Below are 17,896 nucleotides of genomic sequence, written 5' to 3' on the forward strand. Positions count from 1 at the left end.
CAACATACCCACCCACTCTCAAAACACATAAAAGCAGACAGACAGGACAGCTAGAGACCTTCAATTCCATCTGCCGCTGGAAGCTCTGCCGGAAAAATCCATACTTACCTCCATCAAACTTCAAAGAGCCAACACTTAGACTCCAAGATAAACAGAGACTTCAGAACCTTAACCAGAAAGGCCACTGCCAGCAAGAGTATTTGTCAGCAGGCCTCAAAATATTTTTGCAACTGAACTCTTCAGACAGCCGGGCGAGCCGTCTGAATTTTGCCAAGAACTTTTGCAAGAACCCGGTGACAGAAATATCCAAAGAGAAGGCAGGACCCGACCCAGAGAACCGGTGCCTAGCAGAGACCAGGCCATTGTATCCAGAGTGCTGACCCCGATGCTGTGAGCAGTTCCAGAGACCAGACGCTGTGCCCAGAGACCGTCCGAAGTCCAGACCTGTTGACCAGATCGTGACAAAGCCGCCTTCCTGTTTAAAATCTCTTGTGAGTACCGCCAAACTGTACCAAACCAAAGCTCTTAGTTTAAATTCATCTAATTCAATCTATTTAACCTAAGTAGAACTGCCTGATAGCTCCAAATCTGTCACCTGTCATTCTAGCTGCAAAATCTGCACTTGTCTTTTTGAGCTTTTAAAATTTCAAATCTGAAAAACGACCTTTATCCAATCGCTCATATCTCCGCAACCGTTTGTGCTAGAGACTTGCAGTAACTTTCATCTGAAAGTTGAGAATCTAAGCTTTTAATCGCACTAAGAACCGCATTCCTACCCCCTATAGTTTTGCCGCAATCGCGGAACACGCATCCGCGAATTTTACCGCGATTTGCAAATTTCTCCTCGTGTAAAAACAGCTGCTGCTTGCCTTCCATTTGCCAGAAATTCGTTTAACCTGCTAATCATTCCTGAATCATTGCAAGAGTGAGCCTGAGCTAATATTAACTAGATACCATTCACCCTGAACCTCTGAAAGGGAATTAAAAGCATTTTAGCATATTTTTTTAATTCATTGCCAGCACATATCAAAGCAATTTGGGCCTGTGTTTTCAAACTTCTGTAGTCTAAGCTTGCTGGGGTGAACTGAATTACAGTTGATCGCATTTCTGAGAACTGTGTGCTTCCTTCCATTTCCTTGCATTGTATCAAGGGGGGGGGGGATTGCCAGAGAAAAGTGATTACATTGTTTTGTTGAAATCATATTGAGTATTTTCTATACTGCATTTCATTCATTCAACCTTGCATTTCCTTGAACCCTGTAAAGCATTCTCTACCACATTATACTTCTGTACCTATTTACCACTGTGCTACCTTATCCATTTCATGTCAACTCCTTATTGATTATAGAGAAGCGTGTTAGTGCCAGATTCTCCGTTGTTAATCTTTATCATATCAGATTAAGTGTGATATTCAATTATTAATTTATTATAAGGTGTGACATATATATATCTATTGTTTAAATTATCAAATAAACCTTTTAACTTGCAAAACAGAACTACTTCTTGGCTCAGTGGGGTCAGGGGGATTCCAAGAGAGGGGTGTTATATAGGGGTAGTCATCCAGAACGCATGAACTGGACATAAAGATATATCAATAAGGGTTTTCATTCAGTATTATAGACTAGGCGTTGACTTAGCTGTAGTGTTGAATTGAATCCTCTTACAGGCCTCAACATTTTTGGATGGCTTATAACTTTGATGCTGTTTGACGAATCTGCACAAAAGTTTGCAAAAAGAGTATAAACCCGAAAATAAATTTTTCAAATATTATTTTCAATAGTTTTCCATCACAAACATTCCAGCAATTGTAATTTTACAGAACGTGTACTGCTGCTTAGAAATGTTAGATTGTCTTCATTATATCTAACACGAATTGTTATTTTTGTAAATTAACTGTCCTTTTCTAATAACTTAAAGATTTCTGAATTATTTATTTTCAAACATGTTTTCTACTCCATCTAGAATTTTGCCAAATTCTTTCTCACTAGGAACATTTTGATCTATTTCTTTTAAACAAAATTAACAACATTATTATTTACATAGTTTAGTGAATGACGACTCTCCTAGGATTTTTATTTTGTTTTCCACACATTGTGTTTAACTTCCGTTGGTTTTCAAGGAGACGGATAAAGACAATAGCAGGTTGAAGTCACTAAGTGAATCAAAGTTTGTCTCCATGAAATTGCAAAGACTAGTCTGATTCAGAGAGAACTAGACTCTTTTGAGAAGCCTGACACTTTTTCTCATGTTTCTCTTCTGTGGTTGACCTTCTTCTTTCCACAATCTATTTATTTAAAAAAGTGTAATTCATATTTTCTCTAGATATATAAATGCCCATGTGTTTTTTCTAAAAATTAGACTTGTTAATCTTGCTTTATTGCATTTTGTATCTTTCTATTCGTGTTTGCTCTCTTCATTGAGTTTCCTCCGTTACAACTTACACTTTTATAAAGTGTACAATCACCCAGAGGCTTCTTGCATACATATGGGATTTGAAATCACTGTGGAAGTCTGATCCTCTTTGTCCACCCCCCGCCTCCACCCCCAAACCCCTTTTGGAGAATAACTAGGTTTCAAGCCCTTCTGAAATGTTACATGTTTTACAAGCTGCTATCAGATTCATGAGTAAAACATTCCAAAGAAGCGGTGTTTTCACAGAAAAAATGCAGTTCCACTCGAAAGGTCTCGATTTAAAAAAAAAAAAAAAGACCAGTAGAGGATAGAAGGTCGCTGCTTGGTAGGTAAAGTTTGATTTGGTTTTTATTCTCAATAAACGTGACACTCCAATCATAAAAGACTTTGAGTGACGTCATGTGTGACCCTCGTAAGTGTGTTGCTTTTTTAAGATGGGCCATTACTCTGTCATGGCCCGAACTAATAAAAGGAGCCCCTGCATGCACGTGCCTCAGAACGACTGCAGACTCCAACAATGGAAGTCCTGTGTCAGTCTAATTTCCAGCCTGCAGGCCCACACTCTGTGATCACGGTCATGCAGGTCCCTGCTGGTTTGGGCCATCCAGAATCAGCCTGGTGCCCTGGGTCCACCCCAGGCACCCTCCATCTTGGATGCTCCTGGCATAGCCCCTGGCACCCAGGCCATGTCCCAATGCCCTATCGGGGTCCCACCCTGAAAAAAAATCAGAAGTCTGGGTGACCTCATCAATTCCAAAAGAGTCCTGGGCCCCTCCGCACCTGTGCCCGCAGCCGGCCCCATAATAATGGCAACAAGGGAGGAGGACCCCCGCGGTGTGACCGCCGGACCAAGGGAGAGGAATGAGGAAGCGGCATCCACCGCTATGAAACAGGATTAGATGTCCTGCTGGCAATTCCTACCTGGCTGTGGCCCTATGTTAGAAGGGTGCACGTGTGGCCAAGGTGAGGGTCAGCCCACAGCACCTGTGGCAGCCTATATCAAGTGTCTTTCGCCTGCTCCCACCACGGGGAGAAACTTCCCAGCTCCACGATCGTTGGAGCTCCTAATTTAAATTATTGAGTGTATGGTGAGTGCCTGCCCCGACATCCCCACAAGCGGCAGTGTCGGGCTGTGGGTCGTGGTGCAATCTGAGCCCCGAAGCATTCCTGGGCCACCCTCTTGTGAAACATGAAGCGCACAGCTCCATCCTACTGATGAGGTCCAACCAGACCGAAACACTTGTCTGGGGTTGCTGTTGGTACTCTTGTTCAGAGGAGAATTGCCTAGCATTTCGGTGCAGGACTGCCCCAGGGTTACCTTTCTGCTGTTTTGGAATGGGTGGCCGAGACGTCTCAGTTCTCCTAGCAGCATTTGATGTCTGTGCTGCTGAGCAAGGGCACACATTTTTGGCTTTACTGTAGGGAGGCACATATTTGTCCATTTCTTGGGTGACGGACATTTTGCTGTTTGAACGAACAGAATTGCTCAGTCGAGTGTCTCTAGCTAATGAATGCAAAAAACAAGGGGGTGGGGGGGGTCCTGAGAGTCCCTCTACCAGACATGAGTCCTGGTTACAAGAGCCTTAAACAGATTCTTTAGCTCACTTTCTTTCACAGAGGAGAAATATCCAACACATATCAGTCTTTGTCCTGCCCTGGGGCAGTCCACCACCGATGTGCTCATTCTAAAAAAAAAAAAATATTCAAGCCATTTTTATGATTTTCTTGACTAGGTTTTGGAAACTCATTTTACAGTGTTTCACAACAGGACTTTTATAAATTGGGTTTACTTTTAAACCTTCCCAGGTCCCTTGTTGTGGTCCTTAATGCATCAATGGGTAGATTACGGCACATGTTGGCAGAATAATATGTACAAACAAATTAACACGTTTCTAATTTGCTCCATATCCACCCTGTGATCATAATGAAGAAAATGATGTTACAGGACTATTAATTCACTTTCCAGAATAAATGTGACTGACTTTTCCTGCTTCAGAAGGATGTTTCGAGCAGTTTAGCAAATGAAACTAAGGAGCTACAGTGCACAGCTATGGTTAGGACCGAAGTAGGCTTCCATACAATTTTGGTTGGCCAACCCAAATAACAAATGTTTTACAGTCTGAAAAATGTCCCAATGTGCATCTCTTTTTGCGAGTTCTCTCTCCAGTGGCATTAGTCCTCCACGTCTCACCCGTCGCACCTTCCTGTAGTTTCTATGCTCTGAAGGGTGTGTTCAGCTGTACTCTAACCTTGCACTGAATGGGAAGGTGTTCTCTGTTACCAGGAGATGTAAAAGGATGCCTTTATAGCACTTGCTGTTTATTGAGAGACCTTGGTTAGGAGTGCAGCATAATGCACACAATGACGTGCTACTGGCTCAAAGTCCAGGGACTTGCCAAGAACACAGCAATAGAAGTACTCTGCAATTGAAACTTCTCCCTTTTTCAACTATTTCTCAAACCACATACATGTTGCAGTAGCATTTGTGTTTTATCAAGTTTAGTTAGTATCTTTCCCCATTCAATGAAATGTGCATCCGTGTTCATGTCCTATCTTGATTGTGTTCACTTAAACAATCTTGCAGTTAATTTTCCATGTAGACATCTGGAAACCGAATCCTTTCCCTAGCTGTAGGTTTGTTTGCCAAGGGTTTGGATTGTGCACCGTACAGCACATTGCCCACAATTACGCTGTGACGTGTGCAAACCCCATTGTAAAGGAGCAGTTCTGAGACTTAAATTGACTTCAGCAAAGGATATCTAAAACAGAAAATCTAGGGAGGTTGAACTTTGTTTTCAAAACACACATTTGAATGTGTGGATACAGAGTAGGATATTGTGTAGCAGTACATTTTGTGTATGTTCTCGAAGATTGCTAGGTTTACTTTATAGTGTTTTCTGGCTAAACTGCAGCATAGCCCTGCTTATTCTAGTAAACTATATGTGGGTTTTCATGTTGTGTGACAGTTGCGAATCACTGAGGCCCATTTTTCGGGAGCAGTGGTCCTACAATGTGGAGAACATGTAGTGACTCTCCTGCGCCTTCCTACTTTACCTGCCCTAATTTCCTTCTTAGGCCAGGCATGTCCAATGTCTTATTAAATAGGGGTATTGTAAAAATTTGTATCAGATATTGATTAGTATTTCAAGAAGGTAGGGATGCAATTGTAATCCCAAATTGTAATACTTAATCTACCCTCTGTTCACAATAAATCAAACCTAGAAAGGCTGGAGCTGGAAGTCTCTGAGGGAGGTTGGCGGGAGAAGGCAGTCTACCTTCAGGCGTGCAATACCAGACTAAGGTAGAATTTAGACAGTTTGGCTTACTGATATGTATTTAATAATCTGGGGTAGGAACGGCTGGGTTGGAGAGTTGGTGCTTTGTAAGAGAGAGAAAGAGAGGAGGAGGGGACCATAGGCTGAATTGAAAATCAAAATACCTTAAACTTTCTGTTCTTGGAGTGTTTCTTTTTATATTTTGTCCCATCTGTGATACAATGTTTAAAACTTCAGCAGAAGTTGCAGCTGTGTGTTTTTAAGGTGAAAATTGATCTTTGATTGGTCTGCAATATCCGATCTCTTTGAGCATCTGATTAGAGGCATCAACGGGCTCCATTCATAATATTAATAAATGCAGAAAACGCAGAAAATATAAATGTGGATAAATACAGATCAGTGACAAAAAAATAAGTATGGATAAATACAGGTGGAAATGTTAAAATAATAACATAGAACCGGGAGCCCTAATTATATGTCAGAAATCCGGAAATGACTTACGAAAGGCCCCCTACCCCCGAATTACAAGAGGTAAGGATACCGCAGAAGAAGACCGCCGGAAGCATGTGCATTTCTTATTGACACCTGGATACATGGGGAAACTCCTGCCTGTGCTGATAGTCAAGATTCTGGAGCTTGCAAAGAGGATTCTGTGGGTACAGCACCCCAAGAACCTAACCAATGGGCAAAGTGATAAATGATGCAGAGAGCCTAGTGAAAGGTCCTGCAGAGCAGAGTCCAGTTCTAAGTGAAGGATTATGGAGTAGGAGTACTCCTGGCAGGAGGGCGAGATCTAATTTGCCAGGCAAGGACCCAGAATGAAGGTCTCAGAGACGAGCATAGAAACCCAAGGACTAAGAGCTGATCTAAATGCTAAGTATTCCAAGACCTAAGACTTGCTATGCATGCTGAGAAGCCCAGACGCTGGGAGGAGCCTAAAATTGATGTGAGGCTGAGGAACCCCTTAAAGGAAAAGACTGTGCAGCTTAAAACCCAGGAGCGGACTTGAGGAATGAAGTGAAAGCAGAGCGGCCCAGCGAAGAGTCCTGACTGTTGCTTACTGCTGCAAGGCTCTTCAAAGAGGAATAGGTCTGTTTTTTGGGTTAGACCAGGGTTGATCATTTTTAAGACTAGTTTTTCAAACCCTTTTGTTGGCCAAGAAATGTGTGTTATAGCGTGAGGTAGCCAGGAGGCTAGTGTTAGGAATGGGATTTGAGCACTCTCATTGCCCACTGCATGGAATCTGATTGGGTAGTATAGTGGTTCCCTGGAGAGACATGTACTTGCCAATGCTAGGTTAATATTTCTTCATTTGAATCATCCAATAGAGAAGTGTGGACCACCTTAAAAATCGGCACTTGCGTTGCCATAATCCAGACTCGGAAGAAAACGCCTTATTTCTAGCTGTTCCTTTAGTTTCTATAGGAGTTGGATCAACCCTTTCTTTGACAATTAAAGCACTTTGTTAAACCATAGTCTGTGCCATTCTGCGGCTGTGCCCCAGTCCTTGGGATAACCCCAGATGGAGGATAATCCTTTTTGCCTGCAAATTACTTAGGCTTTCGCTGCGTGCCCTGGTATATTCAATTAATTTTGAGTTGGGCATGCAATATTTCTTGCCATTTCTTAATTCATTTTATGGCTGACCATAGCCCTCCGTCGCAGCCTTCTAGGGATATTGGAAAGAATGCAATGACTTGTCGAAGATCCCTAGTTGGCACATGTGAAAATGTTTGTCTACCAATACTTCTATGTGCTTTGATGATTCTGGTACAATTGATCACCAGGATTGAGCTTTGGGGAAAATGAATTATTGGAAAATAGTGTACGCCCTCCATATCTGCACATTAGTCATTTCAAACCTCACTTCCCTTGAAACTTATTCAAAAAGTTCTCGGAAGATCTTTCAATCTTTCACAGATTTACATGGTTCCAAGCAAATGCATACATGTTGGTAGAGGTACCAAGCCTTGAGTACTCAGATTGTTTGCAACCACCTGATGGTAACCACTGCCCAAGTTAACAGATTTCATTTAGTAAAATAAATAGTTCAGTGCACACTCGGCATTTGTGGTTGATATCTGCTGTATCCATTGCTTTTCAGCTGCATCCATTGCTGCCATGTTCTCCTTGCCTCCTCACGCAGCAACAGTGCCATTCATCAGTACCTCTGGCTAAAAAATAGTTTTAGCTAAAGCTTTCTAAAGGCAGACATCACTTGCATCTGTTCCGACACTACATAAAGTATATTCAGCCTTCGTATAGTGCATGATCATTACTTTTATGTCCACACAAGGAAACAATGTCCCAGTTTACATCCTGTTCCGGTGTTCTCGTTCATCCAGAAACTAGGTTCTCTGCACCAGTCACATCAGGCCTGCTGAATGAGTCTGTACATTCCTTTTATAAAAGCAATTGAATTGCCTCTGACACATTTTCCCTGCTTTGCAGAATAAAGAATTGCAAGATAAAATGGATTATTTGAAAGAAACCCAATCCAGAGCTGAAGTGGAAACCAGAGACATTGGAATATCTTGTGATCTTTCAACCAGGTACGCTGTCTTGTTGTTGTATATTGTTCTCTTTCTTTCGTTCTAATGAAATGACTTTGCAAAAAACTAAAATGGTTAAAAGCACAGTTTGATTTATTTATTTTGCTCTTCTTGTGTCAAAACCCTGCTTTCTATTAAGGAGACAGTGGCATTGACAAATGCAAGAGCAAAATTAATGGTTTTACTCTTTACACTTGCTTTTATTTATTCCAACAACCCCACATGTTAGAGCCAGTCACATTATAGTTAATGTATAGTAAATACACTCGCTCAAATAAAATAGCATAAGCCATTGTCTTATTATTTGGTAGGCTGGTTTAGCAAGTAGGATTATAGCCAATTGGTATTTCAAAACATTCATGGAAAGCACAATGCTGCTCAAACAGTTTGACACTATTCGCAACTGATTAAAATGTGTGGTGTACCACATAATAAATTAGCACCCGCATCTGTCAGAACTGTGCTGCAACATTTTTAAGATCTCTACAGCTTTGCCTCAATTCCCTTTCACTAGAAAAATAATCTTGGCTGAGCAATCCACACCTTCCCTCATTTGGAATCCATGCTTTAATGTTGTGAATTAACATTTGCAATCTGCTTTCTAATGCAGGTACCTTTAAAGCAGAGCTTTACTTAATGATTTTTTTTAAACGGGTGCCAAACACCCGCTTATTTCTGTCATTCTTGGATGTTAGATGCAACGGCATTATGGTCATCCAAAAGAAAGGGGACTTTGAACACCAAAAAGGGACAATGTCTCTTCCAAAATGTACTGCTTCTTAGATTAAATAGAGCCAAGTAGCTCCCAATATTTTTCAGTTTACAAATGCACTTGGCCTTCCATTCTTCCTTTATCTAAATGGATAAATGGTTGTATTCGGTGGTGGAAAAGTTGCTGCTTATTAGTTTGCTTAGACCGTTCCATCGGGCTTCAGGCCAGATTTTTATTTCTTGGTAATTTCCTGGTAAAAAGGGATTGCGGTCTCCACTAGCAATCATCTTTGTCTGCAATGGCTTGTATATCTTTGCTCATTCCTTTTGTGAATGATTTCACTGGTTCATTTATCCAATGAACCAGTGTTTTCATTTGCAAATTATTTTGCTAGTTTTAAACATGGCTTTTAATTGAAGGTGTCAAAGGGTTGGAAAACTGCCTAGGCTACTGTCATGTCCGAGCCAAAATGTCCGGGTGCAACAATTATCCTCTGAGCAACAGTAGCCCTGCTCCCTTTTTTCCATAGATATCTTGTGTGTACTCTCGTTCGACCAGTTTCATTAACGTTTTCTCTTGTGTAGCCTCTTTTCTCTCTTCCTACATTGCTCTGCCAAAGAAAGGAAGTCCTTCTGGAATGTTCGCTCACTCTCTTCGCTTGAGCAACCTTTTTATTAAGCCACTATTTTAACCCTTAAACTGCATTGGCAAAATAGGTTAATGGCCAGCTAGTGGCAGAAGGGCTGCTTGACGAGTGGCATGTGGCCCAGACAGCAAAACTACATCTTCTCTTCAACAGTTAAAGCACCCTGCACACCCTAGAAGAGGTTTGTTGTCGCATGATCAGATTTCCAGTCACTGGGTGCAAGTTATTACCAAGAGGGCAAACCGATCAACATATATGCATGCAACACTTCCTCTTTCTGACACCATTCGCAGTTGCTGCTGCTATTAGTTGGAAGAGGATGCAATCCTCATAGCCAACACCACCGCTTCATCATCAAGATTGGATCTTCCTCTCGGTGGCCAAATTTGCTATAGCATAGCACCTTTTCCCAAACCAGCCGAGGCAGAAGACCAAATACCATTCTGAATCAACAGTGAAGGGCTTGGATTCCGGGTCTGTTTCAACCATGAACATGTTGGCCAACAGTAAATGGATATTGCCGTTCTGCATAATTATAAGAGGAAAATATGCAGGCACTTCTTCTGGACTGCTTAAAAATTGACACTTTGGCGTCTCACCAGTGTGTGGATAAGGGAATAAAGTACTCCGGGGCTCATTAATCTTAGTCCCCCCCCATCCCCATTGTGACTATGCATGGTTCCGCTCTCAACCTTCTGTTATCTCCCGCTTCTAGCGCAGAAGAGCAATTATCCATCTGAGGCTAAAATGCTTTAATGGGCCATTTCATTTCTCAATTTGACTGCTGGATGAGTGGTACAAGAGATAGTAATTGGTGTTAACTTTGAGTCAAAGTCCCTCCTTTTCAAATATGGAGGACGGTCTGCATGTGATGTGACTTATCCATTTAATGGCTATTAAAATTAAACTGGTCGATCTCCTTGGAGTATTTTGGCGAAATGGCATCAGCTTTGGTGCATCAAGGACACTTCTCCCTTGAGGCATTAGTTCATGAAGGAGAATCGCTGAAATGCACACTCTTTGCCGAGGAGCCCTTCACGCGTTAGAATGAAAAGAATATGGTCAGCAGCAGACTCCTTAAAAAACGAATACAAATGATCTTTTTATTTAAACAAGTTACTGAAAGGAAAAACTTTGAGCTCACTCTACGAGTTTGGAAATAGATCTTAGGTCTAATCAAAATGCTTGGGATGTGTGCACTGATAACCAAAGCACCTAAAGGTGTGCGTCAGCAAATGGCAGAGTTGTCAGTCAGGTGTCCCTGAAGTTGAACACAAATGTGAGGGTGAAAGACATTCCTATTGAGGGCAAGATATGTATAGGCCCTTATGTGCTGTACACCCGCGTGCCTGTTTGAGACTCCTGCATCTAAAAGTGGGATTGAGAAGACCATTATTGGTTTATTCGAGGTGCTCTTCTGCACGTATGGGAAGAATGTTACACATGTTGAATGTGGTTGTCATGGACATGCAAATGTAGCTTTAGATGAGACTGGTAAAATCGACGTGAGACTCTTGCTTGGCAACCCCTACTTGCCAGGACGGTTGTGATGGAATCCATTCTCCTGATGCCCTTGGAAAGAGCTTGCCCAAAGTATGTTCAGACTTAATATGACCATGAGAATTGCCAAAGTCCACCTTTGCAACATCAAGACCTAGCCATGATGGCAGCATGCACCCCCCACCCCCCTCCTGCCCCCCCAGCACTGTGTATATTGGCGGGGGAAGGGCAGAAATGCCTTAATTGGAAGAGGGACACTATTGTTCCTTTTTGTTGTCTTGCATATTCACTTGGAGCAAGGTGAGCGCCCATGCTTTTGGCCGCCACGTGGAATGTCACTTCATTGCCAAATAAAGTGGCAAGGGCAGAAGCGGGAGCTGTCCTTTTTGCAGGGGTTCCAGAGGCAGGGCATTCATACTTTGCTCCGTTCCTGAAATCTTAAACCACAGAGGACAGGGTCCTGCTGCTCCAGCTCCCTGACCCTGGACTTATTTAGGTAAAATCTGCAAGTCCCAAGGACGAGTATGCTCGTCCTTTTTGCATAGACTGGCATAGTAGCCTAGCACTTGAGGGGTTAAAGGATGAGGATTGTGAGGCTTCTGTGCTGTTGCATTACTGGGACCACATGTAAATTAACATTAGAAGTTTTCCGGTACATTTATAACCGACAGCTGGAAAATACAGGAATGCTTTTAGGAGACGAGATTCGCCTTCTGGAATCGGCTAGCCCCAGGGGGGCCGGAAATCTGCCTCTGAGTGCACAGAAGGGCCTCCAGCAGTTGAGGAGGAGCCTTGTCTGGAAGCCCTTGTCTGTAAATGTTTCATGGCAGATGGGGACTTTGTCCGTCTGCTCCATATATAGTTCGGAATCACCCATAGTTGGCTGGCAATAAGGGCAGGAAGCGTTTTCGTCACACGCTACCGGCCTGGCCGAGTGGAAAAACAAGTTTATGGAGAGGAGCAAGGCTTAGTTCATTGAAGACCTTCACCTGCAGCATTGAATGGCAGGCTGGGTTGACCAGTACTGCAAGCAAAGGTGCCCGGAATACTACACAATCCTCATCGGCATTGTAGAAAAGGCTTACACCATGCTCGCTCTGTGGTGTGACGAGGCAAACCATTCAGTGTTTTACTTGATCCCTCGGAGAAGAGCCCTCACGAAAAGATGCATGAATGTGTTCTGTAGAGAGTGTGGTTAAAGCAGAGTTGAGTGTTGAGCCTGGCATTATTCCAATGGAGTAGCATGGCCCCTCTGGTGGCCGTCACGCTTTCCTTGACCAACTCATTCAGGTTAGTGCATCGCTCATGGATGGGCTAAATCGAGGACTTTTTGCAATTGGTCCTCAGTGTTTTTAACTATCGGGGAGTGCTCTGTTTTGCTGTAAGCATTAATCATTGGCGAGCAATTCCTTTTTTGTGAAAAATGCCAAGTGCCTAATGGCAAAGGTGGGAGTCGCTTGGAAAGTTTGGTGTGTGCGCGCGCGCCTTGGATCGGCTTCAACCATTTTTGACTATTGGGTTTATGGCAGGTGAAGTATTGTTTACTGCCAAAATCCGTGCTCGGTGAGTGGGTGACGCCCTTAATGTCCTTGAAGAGACCTTTCACAGATTCTGCTGGGCTTCGAGCTTGACTTTTGGGCAGAAATGCGTTTCAGGGGTTGGCGGGGCTCTTAGCTGAGGAGGATGGAGAGTGATCTTCGATGTAGAGTAGTCTGATCATTTCTTGCCACAAACTCGCATGTAGATCCAGTTCGGTTGGGGTGCTAGAGAGAGACGTGTGTCCCTCGTGGGCTTCCTACCCAGTGGGGCATCACTAAATAGAGTTCAAGAAATGAAAACCATGCCATGCCCCCAGTGGGGAAGAAAGTAGATATTCACCAGTGCCGCCATTGCCCTGCAAGGTGAATGCTCTTCATGGATCTAGACCAGCCTTCATCATTACCCTGGAAAATAATCAGCCATGTGCAGCTGCGCAAAGTGAGACACGTGACCGCTTCCTCGCCTGGCCTGTAGGTGTCTCTCCACGAGAAGGGAGAGTAGGGAGATTGGAGCATTCCTTGCCCTAATGGAATATAACCGGATGGTACAGTAAGCGGATGCTTTTTTGGAAGGTGCTCCAGGGAGCAGAGTTTGTGGGGTTTCTGAAGCCCGATCACAACCAGTGCTTCTTAGCCTATCATCCCAGAAAAAGTGGAGGTGAGTAGCCATGTATCCAACCTGCCATGCTCCGATTTATGAGAGCACCTTTTCCCAAGGGAACCTATGCTGTATTTGCGACATAAATAATCTGGTCCGGCAGACTTCGTGAGTGGTCTGGAGTTTAGGTGTGCAAGAACGTTATCTGCACATGCCTTATATGCCTTGAAGAAAGGAGTCATCATTAAAGGAGGTTATTGTAAGGCGCAGATTGTGGGTTTGGGCCTACTGGCACAATACCAAACATGTGCTTTGAAGTAGAACATTGGTCTAGTACGTCTTGGGCGTATACTGGGCTCACTCGAGAAGGGCAAGACAGTCCTGCCCATTCATTGGAGCATTACTGGTCTGATCATGTATCCCTAATGCCACGTTTTAAGCCTTACATAGAAACATACTTGAAACCCTTGTTGTCTTCCCCGATAGCTGCTTTGATCTTGATATTTTTGCTAAGATCATAATTGATGCGAATACATGTACCTAGCTAAACCAGGCGATATAATGTTCCTGTTATAAAATGTTATAAAACTGTTTCTGTTGAAATTCTATATCAGTTTTTCTAACTGGATTTCCTTCACGATCTGCTGGTCTCCGGGATGTATGACCTTTAGTGGTCCCCAGATGTATTTTCATTTGTTTCTTTTAATGTTTCATGTGTATGTTCATATTTGGTTTGTTTCTAAAAATAAAGAGCTAAAATGGGCCATCTGTGTGGTCCTGAGCAGCCATTCAAATTGGAAACCCTGTTAGGGATCCGCTGCAAACCCCAACTGAGTGTATTAGGCAAAGTGCAGAGGAATCAGCGAGGCCTTCATCCATCTAACTTTCAGCGTACCTTTCCCTGGCACCCTTACTCTAGTGCTCCGGCAAGAGCTGGTATACATGGTTAAGTAATCTACTTAATGACTTTACGTGCGTTGAAAGTATCCTGCAACGTACTTCCTGCTGTTTTTTTTAATTTGCAACTGTCTCATAACAGCGCCCTGACCCACTTGCGTTTAGGCGCTTTACAAATGTAAAAAATAAATAAATAAAAATATGTTGTGATGGCAGATAAATGCACATTTCACTTGCAGAAAGTGTTGTAGCCCTGAAGTGCATTGTTGTATGCCTCCTTTAACTGTTTTCATGAGACTTGGTCTAAGAGAAACACTTGCTGCTTGTGGCTGGCATTGGAAATGCTGATACTGGTGGCGGGAAAAATATTGGCACAACAAATCGCAGCCGATGTTGCTCAGCCATGCCGTTTCTGGGTGAGGGCCTGAAATCTGCTGTTGCTTGCCTGGGAAATGTCTTGACGCTGGCACTGGAGGTGAGTAATCTGCTGCTGCGGGGAGCATTTTGTGGTGATTTTGGGGCATGTAATGCAGTGTTGCAGGGAACATGCAATGGTGCAAGCATTGGGGCACGAGGTGGGCATGGAATCTTGTGTGTTGGTGGTCTATTGTGATGTTTGCACTGAAGATGAGGGAGTGCATATGTGAGCCTGTTCTGCTTGATTGGGGCTCTTTGTGCTGCTGGCACGGGGGAAGGTGGGTATGTCCTAGTGGTGGTTGGCTGGCATATGATTCTGGTGGTGTGGGGCATATTGGCTGGTGCTTTTCTGGACATGCTTGCGTTCTCATGGTGTGACCTTGTGCTGCTAACCTTTAGCATCTCAAAAATCTGGTGAAAGGCACTCTGTTTCCACTGACCAAGGACCTCGTTATGCAACACTAGTCTTTCTTTAGCCCTCATGATGCCGAAGTCCTGAAAAGAAAATGCCGTTCGCTGCCAAGTTCTTGGGTAACCGGCATGTCACAGGATGGAATTCCTACTTCTCTCCTTCTCAGGACAGAGTTTCATTCAGTAGGCATTAGTTGTACCAATTCCTGCATTAAAACACAAAGTATGTACATTATTACTGTATGTATTAATGCAATAATACTCGCAGCACCCTCTGGGATGCATAGCACATACTGTCCACTGCATTTTTTAGACTTTCTACACACACCTAGCCCACACATGAAAAAGTTACACAACTCTGATTTCTAAAATTCGCTGAGTGAAAGTTGAGATTTTCACTTTTGGAAATCCAATAAGGTATCTCTAGATGAATACCTTCCCAGTAGGTCCATAGTAACGTCATCCATCACCCAACTGCTGCTGCATCAAAGAGGGGGGGCAACGCAAACGTTACATTCATGGTACACGCGTCATCCATCGTGTTCACTGTTAACACATCGAAGAGAAGAGCAAATACAAATGTAGCATTGTATCCAGAGTGATCATTCCATGCCTTGCAAAAAAGATGGGCAGATAAAGGGGTACAGCCCAGTGACCAGACTGCCTGTGCAGGGAGTGTAGGTCCCCAGAGATCAGATCCTCAGAGGACAGATGATCATAACCCTGTAGACCACACTAGACCGCAGACAAGACCACACCACACTCTAAAGACAAGTGCAGACTTGGCGACATTTCACAAGAGCGGAACACACTAGACCGCAGAGACCAGGCTCTGAACCTGAAGGCAGAAAGACACTCGTATCTACATACATTTTAGGACGGACAGACGTAGACTGATTAACAATTTGCTTGGAAAAGAACATGAAATGTGCTCAAAACATAAGTATAAGGGTTTTTTGCCAAGTCCTGTTTGTGACCAGACTTTAGAAAGTCCACATTTGGAACCGATTTACACCCCTTACATTTAGCCTGAACTATCCAAAGCAAGGTTCGGTAGCAATCAATGAGCAGCCAGGCTTAGTTTAGGAGGGAGGAGGGCTGTAGTTAGGCACACCGTACTCAGAGCATACACTTTGTTCAAGCAAACTCTTATACACTTGAGTTCTATATAAAATAGGCATGCATTTATATGCACTAAGGCTTATAGCATTTAAGTAAGGGAAGTACTATCACACAATATTATGATGGTTCGGTTGCAATATTCATATACTTTAGAATAGCAATAAAGGCAATGAATCACATAATCAATCCTCCTGAAACATATATGCCAACTTGTTTAAAACTTTTTATAACTTTAGCTTAGCCTATCTTAGAAAGGCAAACCCTGTCTTAGGTGACTCTCACACAGTCAGAGGGGACACTGGGGCACCAGTGATCAAGGGCTGAGGAGGTCAAAGCAATAAAAAAAGAGTACAATGTTCTAGAAGGCAAGGCCCGACAGGTGGGGGTTGGGGGAGTGGGGAGCGGGTTGGGGGGGGGGGGTTCTTCCGGATTAGTCATCGCTGTTCCAAAGCCTTTTAAGGGCTCCAGTGAGCCAGTGCCATGAAGATCTTCTGCCTGGCGTCCCACTGCAAGAGTGCAACCCTCTGAACCCTCCAAAGTTCCTTCTTCAGCAGGCAAAGCCAAGAAACCAAAACTGGGGTCTGCTGTTGCCTCCTCTTGGGGGAGCATCCTGTGGCATTGTGTTCTTCATTAAAAGGACTACTGTTCTACTCCTAGGTACTTGGGGTTTGTTGCATTGCTCCTGGGGGCTGCATTCAATTAATCCCTGCACCCCTACAGGGCCTACCTGGAGTCTCATTGAGGTGGGTGACCCATTGCGCTCTATTCTGCATTAGGACATTGATCCTTTTGGGGCATGACCGTGAGGGGAAATTCCAAATTAACCTACCTGCAAACCTGAAGGGTGCCAGCTAGGCCCTGCCTTCTGGAACATTGTACTCTACTTTATTGGCTTGGCTTCCTCAGCCCTTGGTCACTGGTGCCCCAGTGTCGCCTGTGACTTTGTGAGACACACCTAAGACAGGGTTGGACTTTCTACGATAGGCTAAGCTAAAGTTATAAAAGGTTATCAAAGTTCTAACAAGTTGGCATTTATGTTTTAGGAGGTTTCATTGTGATTTGTTCAGTTTATTGCCATTTTGAAGTATATAACTGTGAATATTGCAACTGTTCTCCTATTATATTATGTGATGGTAGTTAACTTACTTAAATGCTACAAGCCTTAGTACATCTAAATACATGCCTATTTTATTTATGTATCCCCAAGGGCCTGATTCACAGAGCGTTTTCCAATGGGATTGCACCATGTAAAAATGCTTCTGTGAATTAGGCCCGAAGTGTGTAAGAGTTTCCTTGAACTAAGCGTATGCTCTTGAGTACTGTGTGCCTCACTAAAGCCCTCCTCCCTCTTACACTAAGCCTGTCTGCTCAGCCATTGCTACTGAAGGCTAAACCTAAAGGGTGTAACCCTGTTCATAAAAGGTGGGCTTCCTAAAGTCCCAGGACTTTGGCAAAACCCCCTAACAGTAATCACATCTCGGTCAATACTCGCAGAATATAAGGGTACAGAAAATGGATATGTTGTAAACGAATGGGCATACACACCCAAACACACATACACAAACACTAAAAAGAACTTCCCATAAATATTCAGATGCAGACACATAGAAACAGTCATGCACACAAAAACAGAGAAGATTACTGCTAATGAAAATGTGATTAGCAACATACTAAGGTACACTCGGCCAAAATCTGTATTTACCTAATGAAAGGTCCATCACACTACAACTTAAACCTTAAGGCACACTACATCAATAATTCAGAACACTTGCTTTGAATATTGGGTTGCTCAAATCAGTGCAATAGTTAGTGATTT

The 17,896-nt window shown here is 43.3% G+C and overlaps 1 protein-coding gene across 3 annotated transcripts in view; it reads left to right on the forward strand.

Moving 5' to 3' along the window:
• The window catches only part of MYZAP (myocardial zonula adherens protein), a 372,512-nt gene that overhangs the window by 268,063 nt on the left and 86,553 nt on the right, over positions 1–17,896 (forward strand). For all 3 annotated transcript variants that reach the window (XM_069624910.1, XM_069624909.1, XM_069624911.1), the window contains exon 13: positions 8,139–8,239. In XM_069624910.1, the coding sequence (XP_069481011.1) occupies positions 8,139–8,239 (101 nt within the window). The remainder of the gene's footprint in view (positions 1–8,138; positions 8,240–17,896) is intronic.

Source organism: Ambystoma mexicanum, chromosome 11 (genome assembly GCF_040938575.1).
Source record: "Ambystoma mexicanum isolate Mex_15411 chromosome 11, UKY_AmexF1_1, whole genome shotgun sequence".
In the NCBI taxonomy this organism is placed as follows: Eukaryota; Metazoa; Chordata; class Amphibia; order Caudata; family Ambystomatidae; genus Ambystoma; species Ambystoma mexicanum.